Genomic DNA, 27940 nt, shown 5'->3' with positions numbered 1-27940 from the left:
TTGGTATATCTAACACTTTTGATTAGACACTGGACCTTACAAATTTTACATTGTTGAATGCCTAGACTTTGTTGTCTTCTTTTTTGTTATGCTTTGTTCTGGCATACGGTTATTTGCAGTTTAGTTTGATACTTTCAAGGCTTGTCTTTATGCCTTGTTAGGACAGGTCTCAAGTAACCTCTACTCTAGGGGTAATTTAGCCCTATTACCAAGGCACAGCCTTTCTAGGATCTCATTTGAATGCTTCAGGTGATCAACAAGGACTTGGTACCCTTGCTGCTCAGAACTTGAATGCCTTCTAGCCCTGTATGAGCTCTGGGGACCATTCAGCTGATAGGTTTTCAGTTATTTTTTTCCTAGGGTCATTTTAGAATTCACCTAAGAGTCAGAGAATCCCTTACTCTTAAATATTTGAAGTTTTTTTTTTTCTTTTTTTTTTCAGCACTCTCTCCTCCAAAACTCTACCCTACAACTTTCAGCTGCCTCAGGTTCCCTGAACTCTGAGATGTGTCTCCATAACTCAGTGAGACTTCCATACTCTGTTTGGGATCCTGTTCCTGTACCACTGTCCACAATTTGCCTCTAGGCAGAAAGCTAGGGACATGGTGTGTCTCACCTCACTTGTTTCTCTTTCAGGGAACATAGTCCAAGTTTCCTGTTGTCAATATCTGAAAATAATTGTTTCATATATTATATCCGGTTTTCTTGTTGCTTATAGCAGTTGGGTAAATCTGGTCCCTGTTATTCTATCATGTCTGGAAGTAAAAGTCCTATTCCTTTAATTTTTAAAAAATATTCAATAACCTTTTTATTTTAGAACAATTTATATTCACAGAAAAGTTGTAAAGATAGTACACAGTTCCAGTATACCTCTCACGCAGTTTCTCCCGTTGTTAACATCTTAAACTGGCATTGGCATATCACTATTAAGTAAATGTCTATATTTAATTTTATTAAAAAACTACCAAACTTTCCAAAGTGGCTGTACTGTCTTACATTCCCACCAGCAATGAATGAGAGTTCTTATATTATTTGAGTAGAACATGATGAAAACTAGTTACTTTGAAACACCAACATTTCAACTGTTCTGAAATTACAAAAAGTAAGTAAAGAGAAGTGACTTAAAATTGCTAAGGCTTTGATTACAAACAACTCATGATAACACTAATAATTATAACAACAGTGACAGTAGCATTCATCGAACTCCGACTGTTCTAAGAGATTTACGTTTATTGATTCATTTAATCCTGACAACATCCCTTTGTTGGTGGTGCTGTTATCCTCTGCTTTTGTAGCTTAAGAAAGTGAGAATTTTAGTAATGTTCCCCTGGTCTATTAAGATGTAGGCAGTCTGGCTCCAGAGCCTGCTCTCTGATCCACTCCTCCAGCGATGATTCTTCATTGGTTGCAGAATAGCTTGAGGAATAGAGATGGTGTTTCACATGATACCGGATGGTCTTGGGCACCTACATTTTGAAGACCACTGGTGATTCTAGTGGATAGTCAGAATTGGGAACATTCTGTACTACTGTATACTGCATCTTCATTATAATGTAGATAAATTTAATGTGTTAAAACATACTTTTAATTTTCAATCATAATAGTGAGTAATGTAGTTCATGTTTTGATTTGGTCATTTTAAGGTCCTTTTTTGTAGGTAGAACTTGAGTTGAGGCAAATATTTTGCAGATAACTGAAAAATCAGTTACCTCTTTATTTTGATGTCTAGGCACTCTGGCTTTTGTGTAACAAATGCAAATGCATGTGCATGTATGTGTTTGTGTGTGCACACTTATTTATGTGTAGTCTTTTGGCACAAAGAATAATTAGGTATTCCTTCCTAAAGTTAATGTTTAAAGAATATTGATTTTAAGCCATGAAATCATTTCATATGTACAAAGCAAGGAATAAAATATATTATAGAATGGTGTAATTGTTTAAATTCTCTTAGACCCAGCAGGTTAATACCTACACAAAATTGATTTACTGCAGCATAGAATAATCTTAAGTTTATTAATTTTGTAGCTTTCTTATTCAGTGTCATTGACATTTTAAGATTTGATATTAGGCTTAAAAATGTAGAAGAAAATCTCAAAATTCTATTCAAAAAATACTTTATGAAGATTGATTTATGGGGTATAATAAATGAAATGATAGGTTTGAAAATAATTTATCAAAATCTAGTTCTCTTGTTCAAAATCAATGATATAAATTAATTCTTTTAAATTATTACTATGTGATCTCCAGTGGTCACCATTGTTTTGTTCTGAATAGTTGGCTGCTGCTGATTGCATAAAGTCTCCACTAGAGTGTGCTAAAGACACTTCTTTGGGAAAAGTGTTACTTAGGCTTGCCTGGACTTAGTCAGTGGATACGGTGTTTTTTTTAAGGAAAGAATTTGATTTCTTGTTTATGAAATTCCCTTTGCTGTGAAATAAATTCTGTACCTTGACAGTTGAGTATTTCTACAGGTACTGTAAATGATGAGTATTCAATCTTTCCATTCTTCGTTCTCTGTAAGCATACTGGCTGGAAATATTGTTGATTTGATAATTTTGTGAAGTTATCTTTTAGATAACTTCCTTTACACAATAAAGTGTTGATTTTTCTTTACACAATAGGTGTTTTTCTGAAAACCTGAAAATACAAATGAGCTAGAGAAACTAATAATTTGTTTTATGAGGTTGGAAAAAAACCTCATAATTTATCTATTGTGTATGCTTTTATTTTAAAATAGCAACTAAATCAGTAAATAGTTTCAATATTTGCAATTCCAGCATAAAATATTATTCTCCAAGTATTATTAGTTATCTGTGATGACCATATATTTTGTGTGGATGTACTTAGAGTAGGGTGTAAAAGAAGGTTTTGGTCCCTTTATATTTGATAAATTTCTAAGTGAGCGTTTTACAGAATGATTATGTAGCAAAAGTACTGAATGATAATAGCTGGTTTTTTTCTTTTCTCCCAGGTACCTTCACTCAAATAACATAGTTGTGGTTCCGGAAGGTAAGTGCACTTCCAGTTTTTAGTTAGGAGATACTATACTTTAAGCTTTACTTTATAATAGTAGAACAAATTGTCTCTTTAAACCTATTTTGGTTGGTGTATTAGTGAATTTTAATTATAAAGTATCTTTTATTTATTAGTTTCAAAGCTTTTTTTCGTCTTAGTAAGTCCACTTAAAAATTATGATTAAATAAATAATAATTCTAAAATAATTATAGTGGTTAGGTAAATTATTATTAGATAAATTGTTGTTAGGTAATAATAAAATGATGAATTCTAAATTTAATAAATCCAGTTAAGAATTTTGGTAGATAAAAAAGATCTTATATATCATTCCATGAGTTATTCAAGCAATTTTTTACATTGTTTTAACGTTTTTATTTGTGCTATTTTTAAAGTTATGTATTTTATATCGAGGTAGAAGTCTTATCGCTTCCATATAATTTAGTTTGATCTAAGTTTTTACTATTTTGTGATCAAATGAGATGGGGATATTAAGTATTAAAATATTTTAACTTGGAGTATTTACATTAAACATTGACATAACACTTGGGCCAAATTCATTTTGCCTTTACCCTTCTTTTCTCTTTGAAGCCATTGGGTCCCTTGTAAAACTCCAGTGTTTGGATCTTAGTGACAATGCCTTAGAAATTGTTTGCCCAGAAATTGGTCGTCTGAGAGCTTTACGTCATCTTCGATTAGCTAATAACCAACTGCAATTCCTACCTCCAGGTAATCATAGTCTGTAGCACATAATAGTTTCTTGCCTATTACAAATCTGTTTTTATTCATATTTCTCTCTGTGTGTCTAGGCATTGGGCTTTGGATATATTTGTAAGTATTTGATGTCCATTTGTTTGAACATGAAACTAAGGAATGTGGGTGAAATGTGGCTAAGAGTCTTTTCCTTGATGCAAACATAAGAAGGTGGCATTTATGTTTTTGAATTACAGTTACAATTGTGCATGGCAATCAGTGCCCCTTCAAATCACTGCCCCTTCAAATCACTGCCCTGGTGAAATATTTCTACAAAAAACTACTTCAGTTCTGAATTTCACGTAAGAAAATTTAGATGAACTTTGCATAATGTAATCATTTTAGAATCCAAAAGGCAGCTATGCAGTGTTTTCTCTCATTATCTGGTGAGGTAATTGATGTATGTTAACTTTGATTTAATAAGAAATAATACTAGAATTTAGTAGCAGAATTTAAGTTTGAATCCTAGAATTGTCATTTCTGCCTACTGAACATCCTCTTAGATTATGATTTACCTATATTCAGTACCAAAATCCTGCATTCTCCTGAGCTACCATTAAACTCTTTGACTTTCTCACGAGGGGCATCCAGAGACCTTCCTTTGTGAATCCACACATTTGCAAATTCCACTGTCATGTGTCATTTCCCATATAAAGAAAAAGGTGAAGTCTGGTTAAAAAAATAAAAAACTTGTGCTTCAGGTATTACATGAAAGTTACTCTGTGTGCAAGAATGAGCAGAGAAAAATACAGTTATCATATTGGCTGGGATTATTTTTAGTAACCCTGTCAGGAACACCAACCAGTCTGTTAGTGTATCCAAGTGAAATGTGTGACTCAACCAAAATTACAAATTACTACCTGTCGTGGAACTTCAGGGTCACATGAGAATGTTAAAACTATTCATGTTAAATCCATGAATGAAAAGGTCTCTGTAATTTAAAAAATACTTTCTCCAAAGTTTTTCAAGTACAGAAATTTCTAAATGAAAACATAGTGACTGATTAATTTTTAGACTTTATGTGCTGGCCTTAATAAGTAGGTTCAATATTGTTTATTAAGATGGTACTAGTATAGCAGTGACTCTGCTTAAAAAATAATTTTTTAACCTAATATAATGAGTCTCTTATTTTTTCCAACTATAGTTAATACAAAAATTTTCAATATGGTATATGAATATGATCTTTCCTTTAGAGTTTATTGTGTGTAATTAGGTTCAGTGGTGTTTCATCATCCTAGTGTTCATCAAGTTTATATATTCAGATACTCAGGAAATTACATTCTCTTTTGGAGATTGCCTAGAAAATGTGTCACTAAAGGTAATACTTTAAGTTTTCATAATATTTTCATATATGAAACTTATACAAGATATATTGTAGAATCAAAATACGTGGATATAATATTGTATTTGTAAGCCCCTTTTTATATACGTTTAAAGAACATATAAGAAATACAATTCTCTGTTAAACCATTGTTCTTTGTATTCTATTATTCTATCTTTTCCTGTGATATAAGAACATTTTGTGGTAGGTTGTGGCCATTTCCTTGTTTTATATACTCTCAGATGTTAAGAATGTACTTCTAATATCATTGACCGCTTCCTAACAACCAGTGAAGGATATAGGTTTTTTCGTGACTACTTTCATATAATTTTTTATTTATATCTCACCTGTTGCATAATAGATTTGAGGCATTTACTTCTGATTTAATTTCTCTATCTTATTTCTATTGTCTGTGTTTTGTTTTGATTGTTTTGAGTAAAATTGTATATGGTAATAGCTATATATTTTGAATAGAAACTTTTGATTGAGCCATATAGAGATTTTTTTCTTGCTAGGCCATCATGAATAGCAGGGACTAGATCTTACTAATTATTTGATCTACTTTATTTATCTTTTTATCAGGTAATTTCAAATGTTACAATTTTAATGGATGAGTGGCTAGGTACACATCCCCCAAATATTTGATCATGTTTGGGGATATAGGATGGAAAAGTATTCTAACTGTAGTAAAAAAAGTTGTGAGGGACTGCCATATTGTTTCCATGTGATGGCCATAGACACTAGTTGATATCTGAATGATAACCCTTCCTACCTAGCCTCTGCTATTATATGTAGACTTCTTACATGTTATAGTCCCTCAAAAGACTTAACATTTTGCTGTATATATTTGTTGTGATTGAAAAACATTTAAGGGTAAGTTCATATTCAATATTTAAAGTTTGAAAAATTTTATATCAATATTTGAAAAATTTGAAACATTTGAAAAATCTAGATGGATATAGAGAGTTTTTAAATTAGAACCTAAGGATGGATTACAGGGTTTTCATGAACACTCTCAAATTTTATGCACAGTTTGATGTTTGTGCGTACATACATATTGCTGTGAAGAAGGTCCAATGTTTGCATCAGTTTCTCAAGCAGATCCATGTCTCATATGGTGGATTCTATTGGGCTGTTTGCCAGTATCCATTTTCTGGGAATATCCCTTTCTCTTATTCTATTGGATTACAGAGTACTGCCATTCTTCTACCATGTGACCTTGCTTTCTCTCCATGATTGATGGGTCCTGGTGTAGGTTCCTGACCCAAGAAGGACCAGTTCTTTTCCTGGAAATTTTGGAAGAGGCTGGTGGGGGAGAAGGAAAGAGAGTAGGAGAGGCAGAAAAAGAATGTCAGTCTCTTTCTCTCTGGGCTACTGTACAATACTGTGTAATCTTGTGAGGTGCTGGTAGTAGCCATGTGGACTGGGAAACAGAAAGAGAGAGAAGGATGAAGCAGACACACAGAGAGAAGATGAAGGCAGAGACTTTCCAAGTTTTCCTTAATATCACAATCACTGGTTCTGTGCTTAAGGCCCACAGGCTTTGTGCTTCACCTAGCCCTAGTTGGCTTCTATGAATTGTAGCCAAAAGAGCTCCATGTAGCATAGCTGCCCCAAAGGCTTAAAACAACCTTACTAGGGTGTAGGATTAACTGTATCTTGAACTCTCCTATTTACTTAACTGTTATGCTTTAAAATTGCAAAAGCTCTTTTTTTTTTCACTAAGGAAGATTCGCCCTGTGCTAACATCCACTGCCAATCTTCTTTTTGTATGTGAACTGCCACCACAGCATGGCCACTGACAAACGAGTGGTGTAGGTCTGCGCCTGGGAAGCAAACCCAGGCCTCTGAAGTGGGGTGCACTGAAATTAACCACTAGGCTACTGGGGCTGATCCCAAAAGCTCTTATTAACAGTAGAAAGTCCAGGGTTAGCAGTAGCATGATCTATGAAGTGGTTCATTCTGTCACTTGGTTTTTTCCTTTTTACAGTACACTTTGCATCCTTTCTATTAGATGCCCTTTCGTTTTTCTCCCTGAGTGCAAGTAGGTTTTCGGGAGGTACAGAGAACATTGGTGTGGAGTGGTGATAGGATATAGGAATGTGGAGACAGCCTATAAAGCATATGTTATTAAGTCTAGTACACTAGGGGAGGTAAAATTTCTCCTCTGGCCTCTTAAGTCTCCAGCTAGGCCTCAGACTTAAACTGACAAAAGACAGATTAACAGAAGGAAAGTGTAAAAATTTTACTTATTTTTTTTTGTTGACATCATATTGGCTTATAACATAGTGTAAATTTCAGGTGTACATTATCTTATTTCACTTTCTATGTAGACTGCATTATGTTCACCACTGACAGTCTGGTTTTCATCCATCACTGTACATATGTGCCCGTTTACCCTTTTTGCCCTCCTCCCACCCGCTTCCCCTCTGGTAACCACTAATCTGTTCTCCTTATCCATGTGTACGTTTATCTTCCACATATGAATGAAATTATACGGTGTTTGTCTTTCTCTGTCTGGCTTATTTTGCTTAGCATAATACCCTTAAGGTCCATCCATGTTGTCGCAAATGGCACAATTTTATCTTTGTTTATGGCTGAGTAGTAGTCCATTGTATATATATACACCACCTCTTCTTTATCCGTTCATCTGTTGACGGGCACCTGGGTTCCTTCCACGTCTTGGCTGTTGTGAATAATTGCTGTGATGAACATACAGATGTATAAATCTCTTTGAATTGTTGATTTCTTGTTCTTTGGATAAGTACTCAGTAGTGGGACAGCTAGATTGTACAGTATTTCTATTTTTAATTTTTTGAGGAATCTCCATACTGTTTTGCATAGTAGCTGCACCAGTTTGCACTTCCACCAGCAGTGTATGAGGCTTCCCTTTTCTCCACATCTTCTCCAACACTTGTTATTTCTTGTCTTTTTAATAGCCATTCTGATGGGTGTGAGGTGATGTCTCATTATAGTTTTGATTTACATTTCCCGAATAATTAGTAATATTGAACGTCTTTTCATGTGCCTGTTGGCCATCTGTATATCTTCTTTGGAAAAATGTCTGTTCATATCCTCTGCCCATTTTTTGATCTGAATGTTCATTTTTTTGTTGTTGAGTTGTATGAGTTCTTTATATATTTTGGAAATTAATCCCTCATCAGATATATGATTTGCAAATACTTTCTCCAGGTTGGTAGGTTGTTTTCTTAGTAATTTTTACATGTACATGGGAGGCTTCACAAGGAAACTGAAGACCCAAAGAGTTAGAGACGAATGCTTATATACTAGGTTGGACAAAGAGTAGTAAACTGTGAAAACATGACAAGACAAAAGGGTTTGGGTTAGGGCAGTTAATTGTGGGAAAGTGACCAAGGAGATAAAGGTTAGTTTAACAAGGGTTTGTTTGTACAGATTTCCCTCAGCCTCGACTCCCTATCTCTGGTGCTAAGAATATCTCCCTCCTGGTACAAGGAGGGTACCTTTCATGTGGAGGTTTTATCTCCTGCTTTCAGGAAGTAAAAGGAAGGTCAGAGTGCCCTGCTTGCATCTCCCATTTTTCAGTGCCTTTAACTCAAAATAATCAATATGCCAGGGGGACATATTTTGGGGTGACATGCTCTGAACTACACCAGCCACCACAATGGCAACTAGAGCTTAATCCTATATAAAACACATCCTTCATAATCATCCCACTCAAGTGATGAGAGACTTAAGCATTTAAACATCAACTCCCAAAAATTATTGATTCAGAGTTCCTTGGGTGGGAGGGTGGGTATAAATTCTCTGGTACTTCTGGCATGCTGCACATGTACACAGGTGAACAGAGCAGCAGCCTTCTGTGGTTTCAGAAATGGCCTCAGCAACAGGGATATAGATACTGGCAGTGGAGCATTGGCCAGAGAACACTGAGGTGGTAGGTCTGAGTGGTGCCTGTGGAGCTCTGACAAGCTTTGACAGACATCATGCACCATGGACTGAAGAAAGGTGCTTGATACACCTGCTTCAAAAATCTTCCTGACTTGATCCAGAGACCCCAGCCTGAAGGATAAGGCTAATTTAATAGTATAGGTTTAACTTGGTTCCAAGATAAATAAATAATTATCACTCAAAAAATCTTCCTGGCTAAAGTTATTGAAGTCACAGTCTATGGTGTAAGAACTTTGGAACTTTGAAGCACTATTTTTCTGAGCAGTCCCAGTTCCCTTTTTTTTTCAATAACTTTGTGTTTTATTTGGCAATGAGCATTGTGGGTTTGTGTCAAAATACCGTAAGGAAAAGGTTAAATGAATATTTTGACTAGTTATTATTTTTTTATTGTGATGTTTAAAAAATTATTTTTGATTTTATTTTTTACAAATACAAATCGTATATATTTAAGGTGTACAATGTGCTGTTTTGATATATGTATACATTTTGAAATAATTACCACAATCAAACTAATTAACTTATTCATCACCTCCCATAGTTACCTTTTTGTGTGTGTGTGTGTGGTAAGAACACTTGAAATGTACTCTCAGCAAATTTTAAATATACAATACATTATTATTCTAGTTTCTTTTTTAAAAACTTTTTATTATGGAAAATTTTAAACACAGTCAAAAGTAGACAGAACAGAATAATGAGCCCCCATATACCCAACACCTAAACTTTAACTATTATCAACTCATGGCTGTCTCCTCTTCTATATTTTTCATTTAGTTGTTGTTGTTTATATTTTTGTTCCCTCTTATAGTTTTTTAATTGAACTAAAACTTACATACAGTGAATTGCACAAGTATACAATTCTGAGTTTTGACAAATGTATATACGTGTGTAACCAAAATTTCCATCACCCCAGAAAATTCTCTCATGCCTCTTCCAGTGAACCTGTTTGCCATAGGCAAACACTCTTCTGATATTTGTCACCATAGATTAATTTGATCTGTTATTGAACATACTACAAACATATACATAACATAAAACCATGTAATACATTCTCTGTGTCCAGCTACTTTCACTCAAAATAATGGTTTCAGGATGTATCCATGCTGTTGCATATATCAGTAGTTCATTCTTTTTTATTGCAGAGTAGTATTCCATTGTATGAATATACAATTTATATGTTTGTTTTCCTCTTGATGGATATGTGAGTTTTTCTTTGAGCTATTATGAATAAAGGTAATATAAACATTCTATGTAAGATTTTCTAAGGATATATATTTTCATTTCTCTTGGGTAAATACCTAGGAGTGGAAATGTTGGTTCATAGGGTAGGTATATATTTAACTTTATAAGAAATTGCCGAGTAATTTTCAAAATGCTTTTACCATTTTACACTTCTCTGAGCAATGTATGAGAGTTCTAGTTACTCTGCATCTTTGCCAGTATTTGGTGTTGTCTGTTTTGGGCTTTGTTTGTTTGTTTGTTTTTAGCTATCCTAATGAGTGTGAAGTTGAATTGTGTTGTTGTTTTAATTTGTATTTAATTTAATTTGCCTTTCCCTCTTGACTGATGGTGTTTAGCACCTTCTCAAGTGTTTATGGGCTATTCCAAATCTTTTTGAATTGTAGGAAGTATCTCCTCGCTTTATAGACCAGTGGCCAGCTTTAGGTTGCTGAAGAATTCTCTTTGCTTTCTAGTTCAGCCCCTTGCTTTTCTGTGCCTTGAGAGCTCTTCCAGCCCTGCTGGCCCATCATTGGCTTGTGTAGAGTAACTGTGGCTGCCGTGTCCTCTGTGAAGGTGGGTCTTGCCTCTGAGAAGTTTCTCTTGACTTTCCTGTTACCTTCCATCCCATAAGTCTTCCTTAGCTCAAAGCCTAGAGCACATTGGGGAGATTATGTCAGCTCTCTTTTCTTGCCTCCATTTTTGGTGAAGACTGGTGGGAAGGAGTTTGTGTGTGTATGGGTGTTGGGGAGGGCGAGTAGTGAGTACAGTCTTTCTCCACATCTGGGGCTCCTCTGGATTCTATGCTAGTATGCCAGTCCACACATAGCCCTTCAAAGTTAGACTGATTTCTCTTTAGCCCTTGTCTGTGGAGAATCCTTGTCCCCCTGTTTCAGTCAAAGATGATAGCAGCTGCGGGGGACAATCTTTTAAAATGAGCTTGTCACTTTTTGGAGTTGATTTAGGTTTCTTGGTGTCCTCAGTCTCTGACAGGTTTTAAAAATTATAATTAGGTAGCTTATCCAGCTTCTTCTAGTTGGTGTGAGTGACAGTCTCTTTTAACTTTCTATTTTCAAATTTGAATTAAGTTCTCCCCCCCACCTGCTACTACAATTTTTTTTTGTTCCTCTGTACCTCTTTTCTATCTTCTTTGGATTACTTGAATGTTTTAGTGTTTCATTTAATTTCCTCTATTGGCTTTTCTCTCGGGTTTACAATATGTACCCTTAACTTATTATAGTTTACTTGGGATATTATACCACTTCATATAAATTGTAAGAACCTTCCGTAGTATACTTCCATAGTATACTTCTATTTACTCTCCTTCCTTTGTGCTATTGTAGCATATATTTTGCTTCAATATATGTTATGAACCCTACAATATAATTTTTTTTCGACAGTCAATTGTCTTTAAAGGAAATCAAGATAATTAAAAAAAATTCTTTGTATTCACCCAAATATTTACCATTTCTGGTATTCTTCATCCTTTTCTGTAGATCTGTTTTCTATCTGGTATCATTTGTTTTCAGCCTGAAGTACTTCCCTTAGTATTTCTTGTAATGCAGTTCTTCTAGTGGCAATGAATGAACTATCTCAGTTTTTCTTTATATGAAAATGTCTTTATTTCACCTTTTTTTGTGTGTGAGAGGAACATTGGCCCTGAGCTAACATCTGTTGCCAATCTTCCTCTTTTTTCTTGAGGAAGATTGTTGCTGAGCTAACACCTGTGCCAGTCTTTCTCTATTTTGTATGTGGGACACCACCACAGCATAGCTTGATGAGTGGTGTGTAGCTCCATGCCTGGGATCCGAACCCACGAACCCCAGGCTGCTGAAGCAGAGCATGCAAACTTAGCCATTATGCCTCCAAGCTGGCCCCTCACCTTTTTTTTTTTTTAAAGAATATTTTCTCTGGATATAGAATTCTGAGTTGACAGGATTTTCTTTTTAGCACTTTTAAAGATGACCTTCCATTGTCTTGTGACCCCATTGTTTGTGATGAAAAGTCACTTGCAATTTGTATCGTTGTTACCCTGTATACAAAGTCTTTTTCTATGGCTAAATTAAGTTTTCTCTTTATCTTTGGTACTAGCAGTTTGTCTATGATGTCCCATGATGTAGAATTTTTTATATTTATCCTGCTTGGGATTTTGTTGATTCCCTAATTGGGAAATTTTCTGTCATAACTTCTTTAAACCTTTTTATGCCCCAGTTTCCTCTCTTTTGGAAACTCCAGTTACACACATTAGATCATTTGATATTGTTTCACAGGTCATTGAGACTTTGTTCTTCATTTTAATCTTTTTTTTTCTCTTTATCTAAAGGTTGAGTGATATCTGTTGATCTGTCTTCTACTCCGCTAACTTCTTTTGTGCTCTGCAGTGTGCTGTTTATTAAGCCCTTCTTCAGCTTTTCACAGCTTTTTCATGTTTGGTACCCTGTCCTGCATTTTCCAGGCACTTCAACTACCCAAACTCTGATCTCTGGCTCTTCAGCACTGTAAGATTGATGCACTCTGCTTGGGTTCCATTTCCTTGTACTGTGGCTCAGACTGTATCCCTTGGCAGAAAGCCAGATCCAACATGGGACTCACCTCTTGTATTTCCCCTATTTCAGGGATCCAAGTTGTGTTTTTCCTGTCCATTGCTTGAAAATAGTTGCCTTGTATATTTTTGACTAGTTTTTTTTGTTTGTTTTTTGGTGAGGAAGGTTAGCCCTAAGCTAACATCTGTTGCCAGTCCTCCTCTTTTTGCTGACATCTGTGCCCATCTTCCTCTACCTTATATGTGGGACGCCTGCCACAGCATGGCTTGGTAAGCGGTGCGTAGGTCAGTGGCCAGGATCCGAACCTGCGAACCCCTGGCCACTGGAGCGGAGTGCGCGAACTTAACTGCTATGCCACCGGGCTGGCCCCGATTTTTGACTAGTTTTATTGTTATATTTTGGTGGGAGGCAAGTTGGTGTCAGTGACCCTGTCATGTCTGGAAGTGGAGGTCCTGTTAGATGTTCTTTGATTTCTCATTTAATTACTTATCTGAATTCTTTTATATAACTATGTAATACTTAAAACATTTGTATACTGCTTTCTTCTACTTCCAGTGTTAAAACTATAACATTATTTGTTACAGAACAAATTTAAACTCATTTTCTTCCAAAAGCTTTTTCTAACTTGATTAAGTAAAATTACATGATCTATTATGAAGAGAAATATCGTGCACTTACCAATAAAGGATTATTGGGGAAGGATTTCCATCAGTGCAGAGCTACTTGCCAAACACTGTGTGATTCACTCTTGGTAAAGACCACAAAGGCCAATGGATATTAGAAGAGTCAGAAAAGCCAACTAACCCTTGATAGTCAAGAGAAGCCTGATGCTTTTGTGATTCACTATAAACTCACTGTAAACTCCCATGAGAGAAGGTTATGGTAACAAACAAACAACAAAATGTAACCAGGAGTCAGAAAAGATGTTGCTTACATCTGGCATATAAATGAGCCTATTTTTTTGAAATGCTTTTATCCTTGAAAAGTTGTTTTGCATACCAAAAAAGGAAGGACTTTTTAGCTCAAATTGAAAACACTGAAGCAATCTCTGTTGTACTTTAATGGATAAAAAGCATGCATAAACACAGAAATATGTACTACATATAAGTAGCATGAATTGTTCCTAAGACTCAGGCTTCAAGTTTGGTCAAGTTTATTATTTTTTCTTGAAAGTTATTTTTTCTCCAATTGAGCCTCTTGAAATGAAATTTGGTGTCTCTTCTCAGATCTGTCCTGTTGCCATCTACATTGTTCTGGGATCTCTGTGCTCATTGGTCTAGTGTGGAGGTAGGGAGGAGCAGATCAGCCTTCTTCCTACAGAGGGCAGGCTTCCTGTGGAGCCTGGTCATTCTAGGGCTTCCATTGTTGCTTACTACCCCATCTGTTGAGTCTTCATTGGCATAGTCTCACAGATAGTAGCACAGGCTGCAGTGGTTCTTCAGAGGTACTGGCCCCACTCCTGTAGGTACAAGCCTGGTCACAGGTGTTCCACGTTTGCATTCCTTGGGTTACAGTTTCTAGGAATGCTGGGTGGCCCCAGGAACACTGGGTCAGCCCTGGTTTCATTATTATTTCTTCTATTGTGCCTGCCTCCTTAGTGATCAATTCAAAGGGAGAATAGAGCAGCTCTCTTTTTGAATCCTTAAAGCATAGAGGGTCTTATTGTGCCTCCTGACCCCAAATATCAAGGCTGTTTACCCCTTATTACCCTCCTTGGGTGGATACCATAGTAGTTTGGCGTGATTTACCTTCCTAGGGAGACAGCTTTTCACCAATTCCACAGTGGTCCTGGTAAAATACGTAGGTAGCACTTTTCTCACTAAAAAAGTATCTAAATAATTAATCTCTGGGAGAGCACCTGTCTGGTGTCACCACGCTATATATATGTATATATATATATGGTCAGCAATATATGTAAGTAGACTTTCTCTATTTTGTGGGGTTATCAACATGACCTGAGGCACTTACTGTTTCATCTACTTAACAAAAAATATTTGTTGGTTCAAAGTACCATGCTGTGTACTAGAGGAAGTGGGGACAATGAAGGTGAACAAAATCTAGATCCAGGCTTCAAAGGAGCTGATAATATTTTATTGTCTAATATTTTAAACTGTGTACTTCCAAAGAAGAGACTAGACAGAGAGGAGAGAGCAAGTAGTGGTGAGTGTGTTAGTAGTTGGTCATTATCTTGGTACAGTGCCGAGTGTTTAAAATACCCAATTTGACGCCTAATGGATAGAGGGATAAAATCTAACAATTTACTTGCCCTCAGCTTGCTGGATGACCACTGAATAAATGAGTAAATTGTCTGCCAGAGTCCTAAACTCATATTCAGAACTTTTTCTTTCGATGTCTCTTATAGACCTAACGTTACTTTATTAGTGTCTTTGTAGTACGTATAGAACTTTATTAGTAAAGTAACTTTAAACTATAGTTAAATATATATGTTAACTTTATAGTAACATACGGGTTTTTTATTCATGTTTTTACATAAAATTATCTTGGTATATACTACATTAGGTAAAACACATAGATTTCTCAGAGAAAAAGTATTTTTACTGTCAGTACTATTATGTATTGTAAAATCTGGTTGCAAATGGAGCTAAAACTTTAAAATTTTATTTACAAACTTTTACAAGTTTTGAAAATTGGACAAAAACGTTAGAATAAAAATGATCATTAAAATTCTTTTAAAAGAAAAATGTTTTGTTTTCTGGACCATGCATCCTTCTTGGTGTCAAATAAATACAGAAAATACTCCTTTTTAGGAAAGATGTGAAGGGAAATGGTGGAAAACTTGTCAGATGTCTGAACAAAAGTTCATTGTGATGATACTTTTTAAAAAAGGCAAAAGGAGAAAAGTTGGTACCTCAAACTTGGAAAGCTTCTCCCATCAATCATACTCCTGGCTAAGGCATGCTGAACTCCCTTCCATGGACCATTCCTTTGCGGAAAGATTTAAAAGCAGCTAACATCATAACAGCAGTGATCCAATTTGAAATGTTAAGGGGAATACTTCCAAATTCACTTCACACGCGCGGCTGCTTATCTTCCCTTTCTGTATACCATAATTTTCTACAACATGGTCTATTACAAGCTTGGTGCTGTATGGGAACTGTGAAGACAGTACTGAGGTCAGTGGAAGAGGATTTGAGGAGAGGTCATGCATGATGTAAGGAACTGAACTGATGTGTCAGTGGTATGCAGGAGCTAATGATTTGGATTTAGATGTTTTCTATTATTTTGTCTTTGAAATATATCTATGTCATAGTCTATCATACACATTGCTTCCAAGATATTCTTTGTAAAATACAGATTTGGTAAACTACTTCCCCAATTAAAATCTTTCATTTAAATAATTTGTCAAAAGTGTTTGGTTGCCATGATAGAAACCCATACTGGGTTCGTAATTATTTGTTTATTATAAATACCAGGAATTAGGAATATTAAAAGGAAAAAACTGATGAATATAGACGTGTTCTTAATCTTTTGGAGTGAATTTTCTTGAGAATTTATAAAATGTGTTTTCTTAGATGCAACCTATTAATGGGAATTCAGAGATTTAATTGTAATTTTTGGATCTAAATCAACTTGCAGTGTTTTAGAGATGGCGTGGAGTAATTTCTATCATACCTTTTGATATCTTGGCAAAACTTGGGTTCATGGTTTATTTTTACTAAAGAGCTTTCAAGTATTGAGCATGGTTTTCTTCATAGAGTGATTTGATATGTTGCATTTATTAACCAGTCTTTAAGAAAAGCAAGTTTTAAATAGATACATAAGCAAAGATTGTGTTTTCATGGTTATTTTATAGCTTTAGTTGATTTTTCTACCTTGATTTCAGTATCTTGTTGTTTGTGACATGATCAGAAAATTATGGTTTCATGTAAAACAATGTAATTGTGAAGAAAAATCACCTGACAGAATATAGTTGATGTGCTTAAATAGGTGTTTCTTAAAAAGTAATGTCTTCAATATGTAAAACATTTTGTTTTACTTTTTTCATATGTTATTTGAACATGCTTATTGCTTACTTCATCTGTGAATTATGTTTTATCTTGTTAAAGGTTTTAATTTAAATCAGATTGTCTATTCTGCAAGTAAATTGAAAGTTGATTGTTTTAGTGAATGAAATGATTTACCAAGGTTGATGTAATTAGAAGTAATTAAACAAAATTTAGTTTGATATGGTTTGTTGCCAAACTCACCCCTGCCCCGCCTGCAATTGGCATCACAGTTCTTTATTTAATCCTTTTTACTATACCTTTTTTAAAAATCAGCATTTTAATCAGATACGTTGATGTTTTTAAGCAATTTGTTTTTGTTTTCACTGTGTATTTATTTATAAGGTAGTGAGAAAACCTGAAGTCAAAACTTTGGCTATGGAAGCGATGAAGGGTTCAAAAAACAAATGTCCTTATTTGCTTATAACAAGTATCATTAGTTGGTTGTGTGTCTCCTTTACTTCTTACTTAGCTGGATCTGCTGACATCCCTGCTCCTGACTTATTCTGAAAGAAAATTAAAGTCGGCAGGTCTGTTTTGATGAGTTTTTTCTTTTTAATTGCAAAAGTTTAGTATTCATCACTTTAGTATGAACTTACAGTACTAATATTATTGTCTTAGTATTTATTTTTTTAGGAATAATAACAGGTTTTGTAGAAGTCAGATTATTTACTTATACATTTAGGTCCTAACATAAATCCATTTTTCTTAAATGGGATAGCTTTTGCTGTAATTTCATGGTCATTATCATAAAATGTTGAAATAATCAAAAATAAAAAATAGCCAAAAGATATATGTGGATGTTTAATTTTAGAATTTTTCTTTCCTTCATCCATTTTTATCTTCTTTTAAAATATAAATGTATATTTTATGAAGGAAAGTTCAAGTTTCTTATAAGTACAATAAGTTTAAAATTTTAATTATTAAATCTTCAGTCAATGGGCGAGCTCCAGTGGCTTAGTGTGCTCTGCTTTGGCGGCCCAGGTTCGGTTCCCGGGCATGGACCTATAACACTTGTCTATCAGTGGCCATGCTGTGGCGGCAGCTCACATACAAAATAGAGGAAGATTGGCAACAGATGTTAGCTCAGGGCGAATCTTCCTGAGCTAAAAAAAAACAGCTGGAAAAAAAATCTTCAGTCAAGTAAACAAAAAAATAGTCTTATAATTTCCTCTTCGCAAGCTTTGAAAAAGATGTTAAACTAAAGCAGAGCAAACGTACATTGGAAAACATTTTTAAAAGTATGCACAATTATGCATCTTGTTGTATATATCCCAAACCCAAGTTATGGTTTCTGTGGTGTAGTTCTTCTATTACCTGATATCAGTAGGAGGCTGAATACTACACATTTGAGAATGAGACAGTTTTTCTGTACCAATGCTGTGCACATAAACAGTGAGGGAAGAATCACTGATAATGTCATGTGTGCATGGAGTGTTGTCTTGCAGTCTTTACACCCACAAGAGGGGTCTTCAGAGATAAATTTCCATGACTTGTTCAGTTAAAGTGAAATGATCTAGTGGCGTAATTGAATATATATTTTACACATATCAAATCCCTAAATTATTTAGCAATCTAAGAGCCAAATATTTATATTGTATTAGTGAGTGATATATTAAATATAGACTATAGAATACTGTTAATTTTAAATAAAAGGGCAAAATGAAAGTTTTAATCTTTTTGTCTTTTGAGATTCTTAATTGATCACATCAGCTCCATAAATCAACAATTAGTAATAGTTTTGCCTCTTCTGTGCTTCTTAAAGAATTTTTTTCTGAAGAGCCAATCACCCTATATATTTTATTTGAATGTTCTTGGTTTGCCTATGATATCCTGTGATATTGCTTTTGAACTTTATAGATAAAGCTATTCAGATTTCCCACACCTAGAATTCCATGGAGCTTTAATAACTATGAACTTTCAATAAAGCAAAAGCCTATAAAATTAATGTTACTTGGTCTCACTGTCTCCATTTTCTTATCCAGTGTGATAGATAAGTTTTAACTTGATGGGTTCTAGGTTTTAACTTCATGGGCTCTGATATTCCTTCTACCACTAAAATCCAACATCCTTAAATTTATACTAACTCTAACAGGTTTAATTATATGAAGGGTATAGAATGACAGCCTTGAAAATTTGCTTCTGTTGCTAAAAGACATGACAAACTAGGTATGAGGGTTTACATATTATGTTTATTTCCTGTTTATAGTTTAAATTTCTGACTCCAAAATCAGAAACATATGTAATGTTATGATATATAAATAGTAAACAAAGGAATATGACTTTGATTTCCTTATCTCCAGGATATTGTCTATAACTGATTTGCAAGGTGTGATATATACATAACTTATTTTCCTCCACATCCCTTTTTAAAGTCTTCTAAATAATACCTTGTTAAATTTTATGACAGTGGTTAGTAACTTTGTTCCTAGCATGAGTTAATAATTTATTTAAACTACCCCCCATTGATTTCTTTAAACAGCTTTATTGAGGTACAATTTACATAGCATAAAATTTACCATTTTACTTGTACAGTTTGATGAATTTTATTAGATATACACAGTTCAGGATCTCGTTTTAGAATATGTCCATCATCCCAGAAAGTTCCTTAATGCCTGTTTGTTGCCGGCTCCTGTTCTCAGCCCCAGCCAACTACTCATCTTGTTTCTATTTCTATACTTTTGTCTTTTCTAGAAATTCCATACCAATAGAATTGTGTAATATGTAGCCTTTTCTGTCTAGCTTATTTTACTTAGCATAATGTTTTTGTATGTATGTTGTTTCATGTTTTAGTAGTTTGTTTCTTTTTATTGCTGAGTAATATTTTGTTGTATGGATATGCCATATTTTGTTTATTCATGTGTTGATTAACCATTTAGATTGTTTCCAGTTTGAGCTGTTATGAATAGTGTTGCTGTGAACATTTGTGTGCAAGCTTTTTGTGGGCGTATGTTTTCCTTGGGTAAATACCTATGAGTAGAATTGCTGGATTGTATGGCAACTGTATTTTTAACTTGGAAAGAAACTGTTAAACTGTTTTCCAAAGTGGCTGTACCATTTACATTCCTGCTAGCAATGTATGAGAGTTCCAGTTCCTCTGTATCCTCGGCAACATTTGGTATTTTCAGTGATTTATTGTGGCTATTCTAGTGGTTATGTAGTGTCAGCTTATTGTGGTTATATTTTGCATTTCCCTAATAAAATAAAGATTAGGCATCTGTTTGTGGCCTCACAAAATTCATATGTTAAAATCCTAACCCCTAAGGTGATGGTGTTAGGAAGTGGGGCATTTGGGAGCTAATTAAGTCATAAGAGTAGAGCCCTCATAAATGAGATTGTGCCCTTATAAAGAAGGCCCAAGAAAGCTCCCTCACCCCTTCCACCACGTGAGGTTACAGTGAGAAGACAGCTGTCAATGAGAAAACAGGTCCTCGCTTGACACCAGATCTGCCAGCACCTTGATCTTGGACTCCCCAGCCTCCAAAACAGTGAAAAATAAAATTTCTGTTGATTTAAAGCCACCGAGTTTATAGTATTTTTGTTATAGTAGTCTGAATGGAGTTAAGACAGCATTTTTTTCATGTGCTTATTTGCCATTTCTTCAGTGAAGTATCTATACAAAAATCTTTTGCCCTAATTTAAATTGCATTGTTTATGTTATTATTATTTGTAAGAGTTCTTTGTATATTCTGGTGTTAAAGGACGATTTTCACAAAAAAAGGTAAGATCATGATTGCCATATAGATATAAAAAGTTTAAAATATGTTAAAGCTTTTATTTAACCTCTTAGTGAGGCACCTGGTAAGGTGTTATAACCAGTTCAAAGGAGGATCCAAAGAACAGACACATTTATAGATCAAGAATATTGAAATGAACATTCCAGTGGAGGCACAGCTAGTTTTCTCTACAGGGGCAGAGGGTTGTCCCTCCGCTGGCCATAATTTATTTTTGTGTTTATAAACAAGGATTATTTTACATTGCTATCAGTAATCTGCAACTTACAGAGTTGTAAAATAGCTCTCATAGAACGAAAATCAGATAACCTAGAAGGATGTGCTAGAGACCAGGGTCAGCAAACTCTGACCTGTGTGTCAAATCTGACCTTCTACCTGATTTTGTAAATAAAGATTTATTGGAAGACAGCCATACCTATTCATTTACATGTTGTGTAAGGCTGTTTTTGTGCTGCAGTGGCAGAGTTGAGTAGTTGTGACAGTGACTCTCTGGTTCACAAAGCCTAAAATATTTACTAAATGACCCTTTACAGCAAGTTTGCTGACCCCTGCTATTGTCTGGATGCAAGTCCTTTATCAGATATATTATTATAAATATTTTCTCCTAGTCTGTGGCTTGTGTTTTCATTTTCTTAACGATCTTTTGTGAAGAGCAAAAGTTTTAAATTTTGATGAAAAAGCCGAATTATCAGTTTTTATTTTATGGATTGTGCTGTTGATGTTGTATTTAAGAACTGTTTACCAAACCTGGGGTCATAAAGATTTTTCTCCTATGTTTTCTTATAAGGTTTTATATAAAATTGTCAATTACATTTATGTCTGTGTTCCATTTCAAGTCAATTATTGTGTCTGATGTGAAGTAAGCATTGAGATATTTTTACATATGGGATGTTCAGTTGTTCCAGCACAATTTGTTGAAAAGACTGTTCTTTCTTTGTTGAATTACCTTGGTACCTTTGTCAAAAATCAGTTGACCATAAACATATGGGTTTATTTCTAATGTTCTGTTTCATTCGTCTTTCTGTCTATCCTATGGCAATACCATGTTGGCTTGATTACTGTAGCTTTATAGGGAGTTTTGAAATGAAGCTGTTGTAAGTCCTCCAACTTTGTTCTTCTTGTTCAAATTTCTTTTGAAGAAATCAAATTTCACTGATTTTTTACAACCAAAGAAAGTTCATTTTTCCTCCTTTTTGGGCATTTCATCTGTATACATGTTTCTTTGTTTATATATGGGTAGCAATAAGAAGATAAAGATGAGGGTCTAGAGGACCTTTGATCAAAGTGATCTATGGGGATGATTACAGTATTCAGTATAATTTCTAATCACTCAGTCTGTTTCTTGCTTTTATTTTTATTCGTGTAACTTACAACTTTAACCTTGCTTCTCTAATTTTATTGTGCCTTTCACAACAGTGTGCCTCTTATCAATAATACGGGGACAGTGAAGGGCCAGACAAGTGGGCCAGATGACATGGGCTGCATTGTGACTCCAGTAGGATGGATAGTTGAAGGATGGACCGGTTTGAAATGGAAGGAAGCTGTTACTGCTTGTCCCACCCCTGTGGACGTGCTTCTGCTCTTCACTGAGGGCAAGATGTTGGTAGTGGGAGTTGAGCAAAAGAAGATAAAGGCTCTGGGTTTTGGCTCACTCCACATCACCCAGATGCATTTCGATGTCCTATAGAGATCATGTAAATATATATAACGTGATTAGATGAAAGAATACCAAACAATTAGGATGGTTACTGGATGAATTCTCTCTGTGGCTTCTTTATAAATATGAATGAATTTCTGTATTGCTAAAGGTTGGGAAGTAAATATTGTGAACGTCTTTTTTTTTTTTTAGTCATGTTTGATAAACCTTTCAGGGCCTATTAATAACACAAACTTTGTTATTTAATTTTTCTGTAATTTTTAAATTCTGTTATTTAAATACATTTCATCCATATAAAAATATAGATTTTATAGCAAAGTATTCATTTAATTTTTTAATTCTTTCATAGAACTAAAGTAAAATAAATACTACTTTGAAATTTATGAATATTTAACAAAATGTTTATAAGAAAAATACTCAGATATTGCTAGAAGTAAAATTCTCCCAACACTTTTAGGATTCAAGCTTTAGCTTTTGATAAAGTATTGGGATATGTTTAAAATACTTTAAGGAATGTTGATTAACAACTACTGTCTTTTTAAACCCCTTTCATATGTTAATTAGGGGCAAGTAAAATTTGGAAAGTGGAAAATTATGTATTTTTCCTTCTATATGTCATATTTTTGTCATTTTTAAATTACTTTGAAAATAAACACAGTGACTGTGTTCTCTTGAAATCCTTTGTGATTCTCCACTCAAGGCTCTTTGAATACTCCACTTAGTTTCTCTAAACAGTGCTCTACATAAAGTACGTTAGTAAATCTTTGTAAAATTTGTGATGAATAACTTCCCATTTCTTCCTCACTGCTGAGAAGATGGCAGTATTTTAGTACCAGTCATTGAGACATTAAGCCTTGAGTGGTAGCAGTTAATTTATTTTCAACATCATGATTAAGGCTATTTAGAAGAATACTTTTGTTAAGTGTTTTTCTCCCTTTGTCTTCATTTAATTATTTCTTAGTATTGCTCCTTATTAGGCTAAATTACTTTGGTATCTCTAATTAAAAATTAAATATCTTATACAGATGGCCAATAGGCACATGAAAAGATGTTCAGCATCACTAATCATCAGGGAAATGCAAATCAAAACAGCACTAAGATATCACCTCACGCCGATTAAAATGGCTATAATCACCAAGACAAAAAACAACAAATGTTGGAGAGGATGTGGAGAAACAGAAACCCTCATACACAGCTGGTGGGGATGCAAACTGGTGCAGCCTCTATAGGAAATGGTATGGAGATTCCTCAAAGAATTAAAAATAGAAATACCCTATGATCCAGCTATCCCACTACTGGGAATCTATCCAACGAACCTGAAATCAGCAATCCAAAGAGGCTTGTGCACCCCTATGTTCGTTACAGCATTATTCGCTATAGCCAAGAAGTGGAAGCAACCTAAGTGTCCCTCGACTGATGATTGGATCAAGAAGATGTGGTATATATATATACAATGGAATACTACTCAGCCATAAAAAAAGACAAAATCGTCCCATTTGCAACAACATGGATGGGCCTGGAGGGTATTATGTTAAGTGAAATAAGCCAGAAAGAGAAAGGCAAACACTGTATTATCTCACTCATATGTGGAATATAAACCAACACATGGACAGAGAAAACTGTATTGTGGTTACCAGGGGCAGTGGGGGTAGGGGGTGGGCACAAGGGGTGAAGGGAGACATATATATGGTGATGGACAAACAAAAATGTACAACCCAAAATTTCACAATGTTATAAACTATTAAAACATCAATAAAAAAAATTAAATATCTTGTAATGATCTGGCTTTTAAGAAGACTTGCAGACTAATGATGCTGAGCCTTTTCTCATTGCCACTTTGGTTTCCTAATTTAGTAACAAAATAAAACTATGCACGACTGGGCAGGTTTGGTATGCCGGCACCCAGCCAGGAAGCATGGGTTTCTTAAGTAAATGGACTGGTGGGGATTTGCGGAAAACACAGATTACGTTACATGAGCTTTGCACTTCGCAGATCCCTAACTACTATTTAAAGGAACTCAACTAACACCCTACCACCTAAATAAAAGTCAGTTTTGTTTAAAGACGCATACACACTAAATGATTTATTGGTTCCTTTTCCAAAATTACCCTTCATCTTTGTGTTTTTAATTTTATATTTTTGTGAACTTTTAAAAAGCACTTTCTCTTTTAGTAAATAATGCATCAAAATTAGTTTTTAAGTCTGTTCAATTATTTTATGCATTTGTAATACCCTTCAAAATAGCATAATATAAAAGAGTCAATAATACCTGTGTATAATGTGCTTCTTTGTGAGGAAATGAGAGAAAGCTCTGACAGATAAAGAAAAAAAAAAAAGAGCCTGGTTTTACATGCTGCCTCTGGCACCAGCTTGGCTGGGCGGCCTTGGTTCCTGTTGTCTCTCCTGCACTTCGGGCATCCTTAGTGTTCTGCATCATGCATGCTCACTCTCCTCTGGGTGGGTTTGCAGTGGTTGCTTTCTTGAATGTTTAAGCACAGGCTGCTTTCCTGTCTGCTGACATTTTTCCTTCTTGTTAGTGCTTCTTGTCTGGCGTGTTGTTGGTCGTATTAAAGTCCATTGCCTCTGAATTTGGAGGAGCCTTGAGGCCTAAGAATTAGCTCACTTCTTTTCTCCTTCAAACCTTCATGTATTCTTCTTTTTGTCTGACTCTGCCTTTCATTGTCAGGTGAGGGCCAGCTGTCCACCCTGGTGATCTCTTTTTAATTGGCTTTAGACTGTATGTAAACTTCAGAGGCAGGTAATTCTGAAGCATATTTTTATTGAGAGAGAGAGAGAATTGTGTGTGTGTATACATCTCATCCCTTATAAGACTTTTGACAAACAGGAATGAACAATTAATTCTAATACTTGGGAGAATGTGGGTAGGGTATGGAGGAAGATGCAATGTGCATGCTCCAAATCACACTAAAGCAGTGTTAGTCACAGAATGGAACAAAATGGATTTAATATAAACTTAAGTAGTCAAATTACATTGATTTTAGAATCAATAAGCTTTCCCATTGTATAAATGCCATCAAATTTTTTGACCAAAAGTGGTCAGAAGGTTACTAATCTGTAAAAATAGTCAGTTTTTAAAATGATCTATTCCTCAAAGTTTGTAAATATCTGAATAGGACAGATGCCCGGTCCTAACATCAGGATTCCTCCCTTTTTACTCCCTTCCTTTTCTCATTCTTCTGCCTTCTAGTTTATTCCTATGCTCTTAAAATCCATATCCCATGGAGGCTGGCCATTTGCCTTTTCCTTGCTTTCCTGAGAGAGAGGGCACTGTTCTAACAAGGTTTTGGCTTACTAAGAGATGGGCAGAGGGGAGGCCTCTATAGTCAGAGACTCAAAGTGGCATCTACTGGTTACTATGTAATTCTGAATATTAGTGATGATCAGGTATGTAGATATTTTTGCTATCGGAGTAAATTTAACTTTTATATGCATTGTATTCATGTTATTGTTATGGCTAGTATTAATAATAATAAAAATAATAATAACAGTTACTCTAAAAAGTGATAAATTTTGCTTCTCCAGATAATCAAGAGGTTATTATTGTTGTTAGTACATTTATTAAGTATTTAAACTAAGCCAGGCATGCCAGTGCTTAACTCTGTTTTTCTCTGTTAATTGTCAAAATAATCGTATGGGGCAGGTATTATTGTTTTTTATTTTTTTAAAGATGAGAAACCTGTAGCTTAGATAGATTATCTTGCTAGAGGTTATACAGCTAGTTAAGTGAGGGATCAAAGATTCTAATCCAGTTCATTCATTTTTTTTAATGTAAAAGTTGTTACATAATATAAGTATATAAGATTAAAGTATATACTCTATGAATTTTCACAAAATAAATACACCTTTGTAACTAGCACCCCAATCAAGAAATAAAATGTTACCAGAGCCCCAGAAGCCCCGTTGTGCTTCTTTCTAGTCACTATTACCCTCTTCCGGGCGTAACCACTATTCTGACTTCCATCACCCATCTCAGTTTTAAGGTAAATTAAAGATACTGCAATTGAGAATCTTGCTAATGTGCAGTGTACTACTTGTTAACAGTAAAGACTTAATGTGTGTGACCTTGGTCATTAGGGACTTTATTCCTGCTGTGATGGAAAGCCCCTGGAGGGTTCTGAGCAGAGGAGTGAGATGATCTGACTTAGACTTAAAAGGATTACTCAGGCAACTGTGTAAAGAAGGAGCCAAGGACAAAGATTGGGAGATACGTTAGGAATCCACTGAAATAACCCAGGCAGGAGACGATGGTGGCTGCAGTCAAGGTTGGGTTGGCCAGGGTTATGTTCTCATCTGAGGCTCAACTGCAGAAGGATCTGCATTTTACTGAAGATCCATTAACATTGTTTCTTATACATGAGCCTGGGACAAAAATGGTTGAAGTCATATAATGGAACTTAGTGTGTTAGCCATCTAGCAAAGGAATTCTTGACTGTTTTTGCTGCCCAAGGGAAAGAATTCTATTAAAGGATGGTGCCCTTATCTTTTTTTCTGTAGGATTCTTCCCTTCCTTCCTCAGCTTTAGATACATATACTTAGTATTTGGAGTGTTAAAAACTTGTTCATTCCACTCTGTTAGAATCTTGGTATCCAGACTGTGTGTTGGTGGGTGTTATCTGGCTCCTTATTTTGCTGCCACTGCTAACCACACTAATTAGGCCTGTTAATGGTTATTTTTCATTTCACTGCCTAATTTACTTTTACTTTTGCTCTTAGTCCAGTGTCAGGGTGCTGTTTTGCAGGTTCTTTATTTAAGAAAATTAGTTTTGGAACCAGCCTCTGGGTGCAGAAACAAAACCACTGTGACCATGATCTGAATCTCCAGTCTGGCAGCTTTTCCAGATTCTACCGCAGCATAGTTGATTCTTCTGAACTAGTCTTCCTTTTTATGACATAGAACTGAGGGAAGCTGTCTTTAAAAAGCTTTTTGGTACTCTCTCCCACAAATTCTTCTGTTAGTCTGTTTCCTTGTGCTTTCTGCTTTACTTATTTAAGGACTTCAGCTTACAGAATTGGCAGACTGGATAATTCAGACCAACCCTCCCTTAAGGACAGCTAGAAAAACAGGAGGGAAAAAATCTGTTTTGAAGGCACTGGTGAGCTAACAAGGTGGTGAAGAAATCCCCAAGGCCAAAGAGATTGCAGTCTTTACAAACCATATCACACTAAAACAAATCTGAGTTGCTTGGTTGAGGCACAGCAGGTAGAAGATGCATCTGGGACTCTTGTACCAGAAAACAAGGAACCAATCAAAGACTACTAAGGTCATGTGAAAATAATACAGGAGTCAAAGGTGGACAATTTGGCCATCAAAAAAAATAATGATTGAAATGGATTGGAACACATCAGATATACAAACTTCTATGAATTCATAATGATGCTCTTAAAAAAACTTATTTGTAAATTCTGGAGGTGGATAGAATACCAACTTGTTCTTTGAAAAAATTTAAAGGGAAAGAATCAAAACATTATTCTGCCTTTTCTAAACCAGTTGCATTTCAGGGGTAACTAAATAGTTGGATGAAGGAGAGTTTTTCTCTATGGGGTAATTATAGCTAATAAATATAGTAGGAATGATGGAATTAGAAAAAAATCAACATTTTGTAATATCTAATTAAATAATAGATTGCAGCAAAGATCATTAATAGCTTCTTGAACAATTAGCTAAAAATTTGATAGGGAACTCTGTATTGGATGGATCGGGCTGATGACACCTGAACCCACTAATCTTAGCATCACTAAAAGTGGGTCA

The 27940-nt window shown here is 35.1% G+C and overlaps 1 protein-coding gene across 6 annotated transcripts in view; it reads left to right on the top strand.

The window, feature by feature from the left end:
• LRRC28 (leucine rich repeat containing 28) overlaps positions 1-27940 on the top strand; it is a 154304-nt gene that overhangs the window by 38774 nt on the left and 87590 nt on the right. For all 6 annotated transcript variants that reach the window (XM_087428874.1, XM_087428873.1, XM_087428871.1 and 3 more), the window contains 2 exons: positions 2972-3009; positions 3604-3741. In XM_087428874.1, coding sequence (XP_087285000.1) covers positions 2972-3009; positions 3604-3741 — 176 coding nt within the window. The remainder of the gene's footprint in view (positions 1-2971; positions 3010-3603; positions 3742-27940) is intronic.

This window comes from Ceratotherium simum, chromosome 3 (genome assembly GCF_057802395.1).
Source record: "Ceratotherium simum simum isolate JZ-2026a chromosome 3, ASM5780239v1, whole genome shotgun sequence".
Lineage (NCBI taxonomy): Eukaryota > Metazoa > Chordata > Mammalia > Perissodactyla > Rhinocerotidae > Ceratotherium > Ceratotherium simum.
The sequence above is the reverse complement of the archived record's forward strand: the minus strand, read 5'-3'. Positions and strand labels throughout refer to the sequence as shown.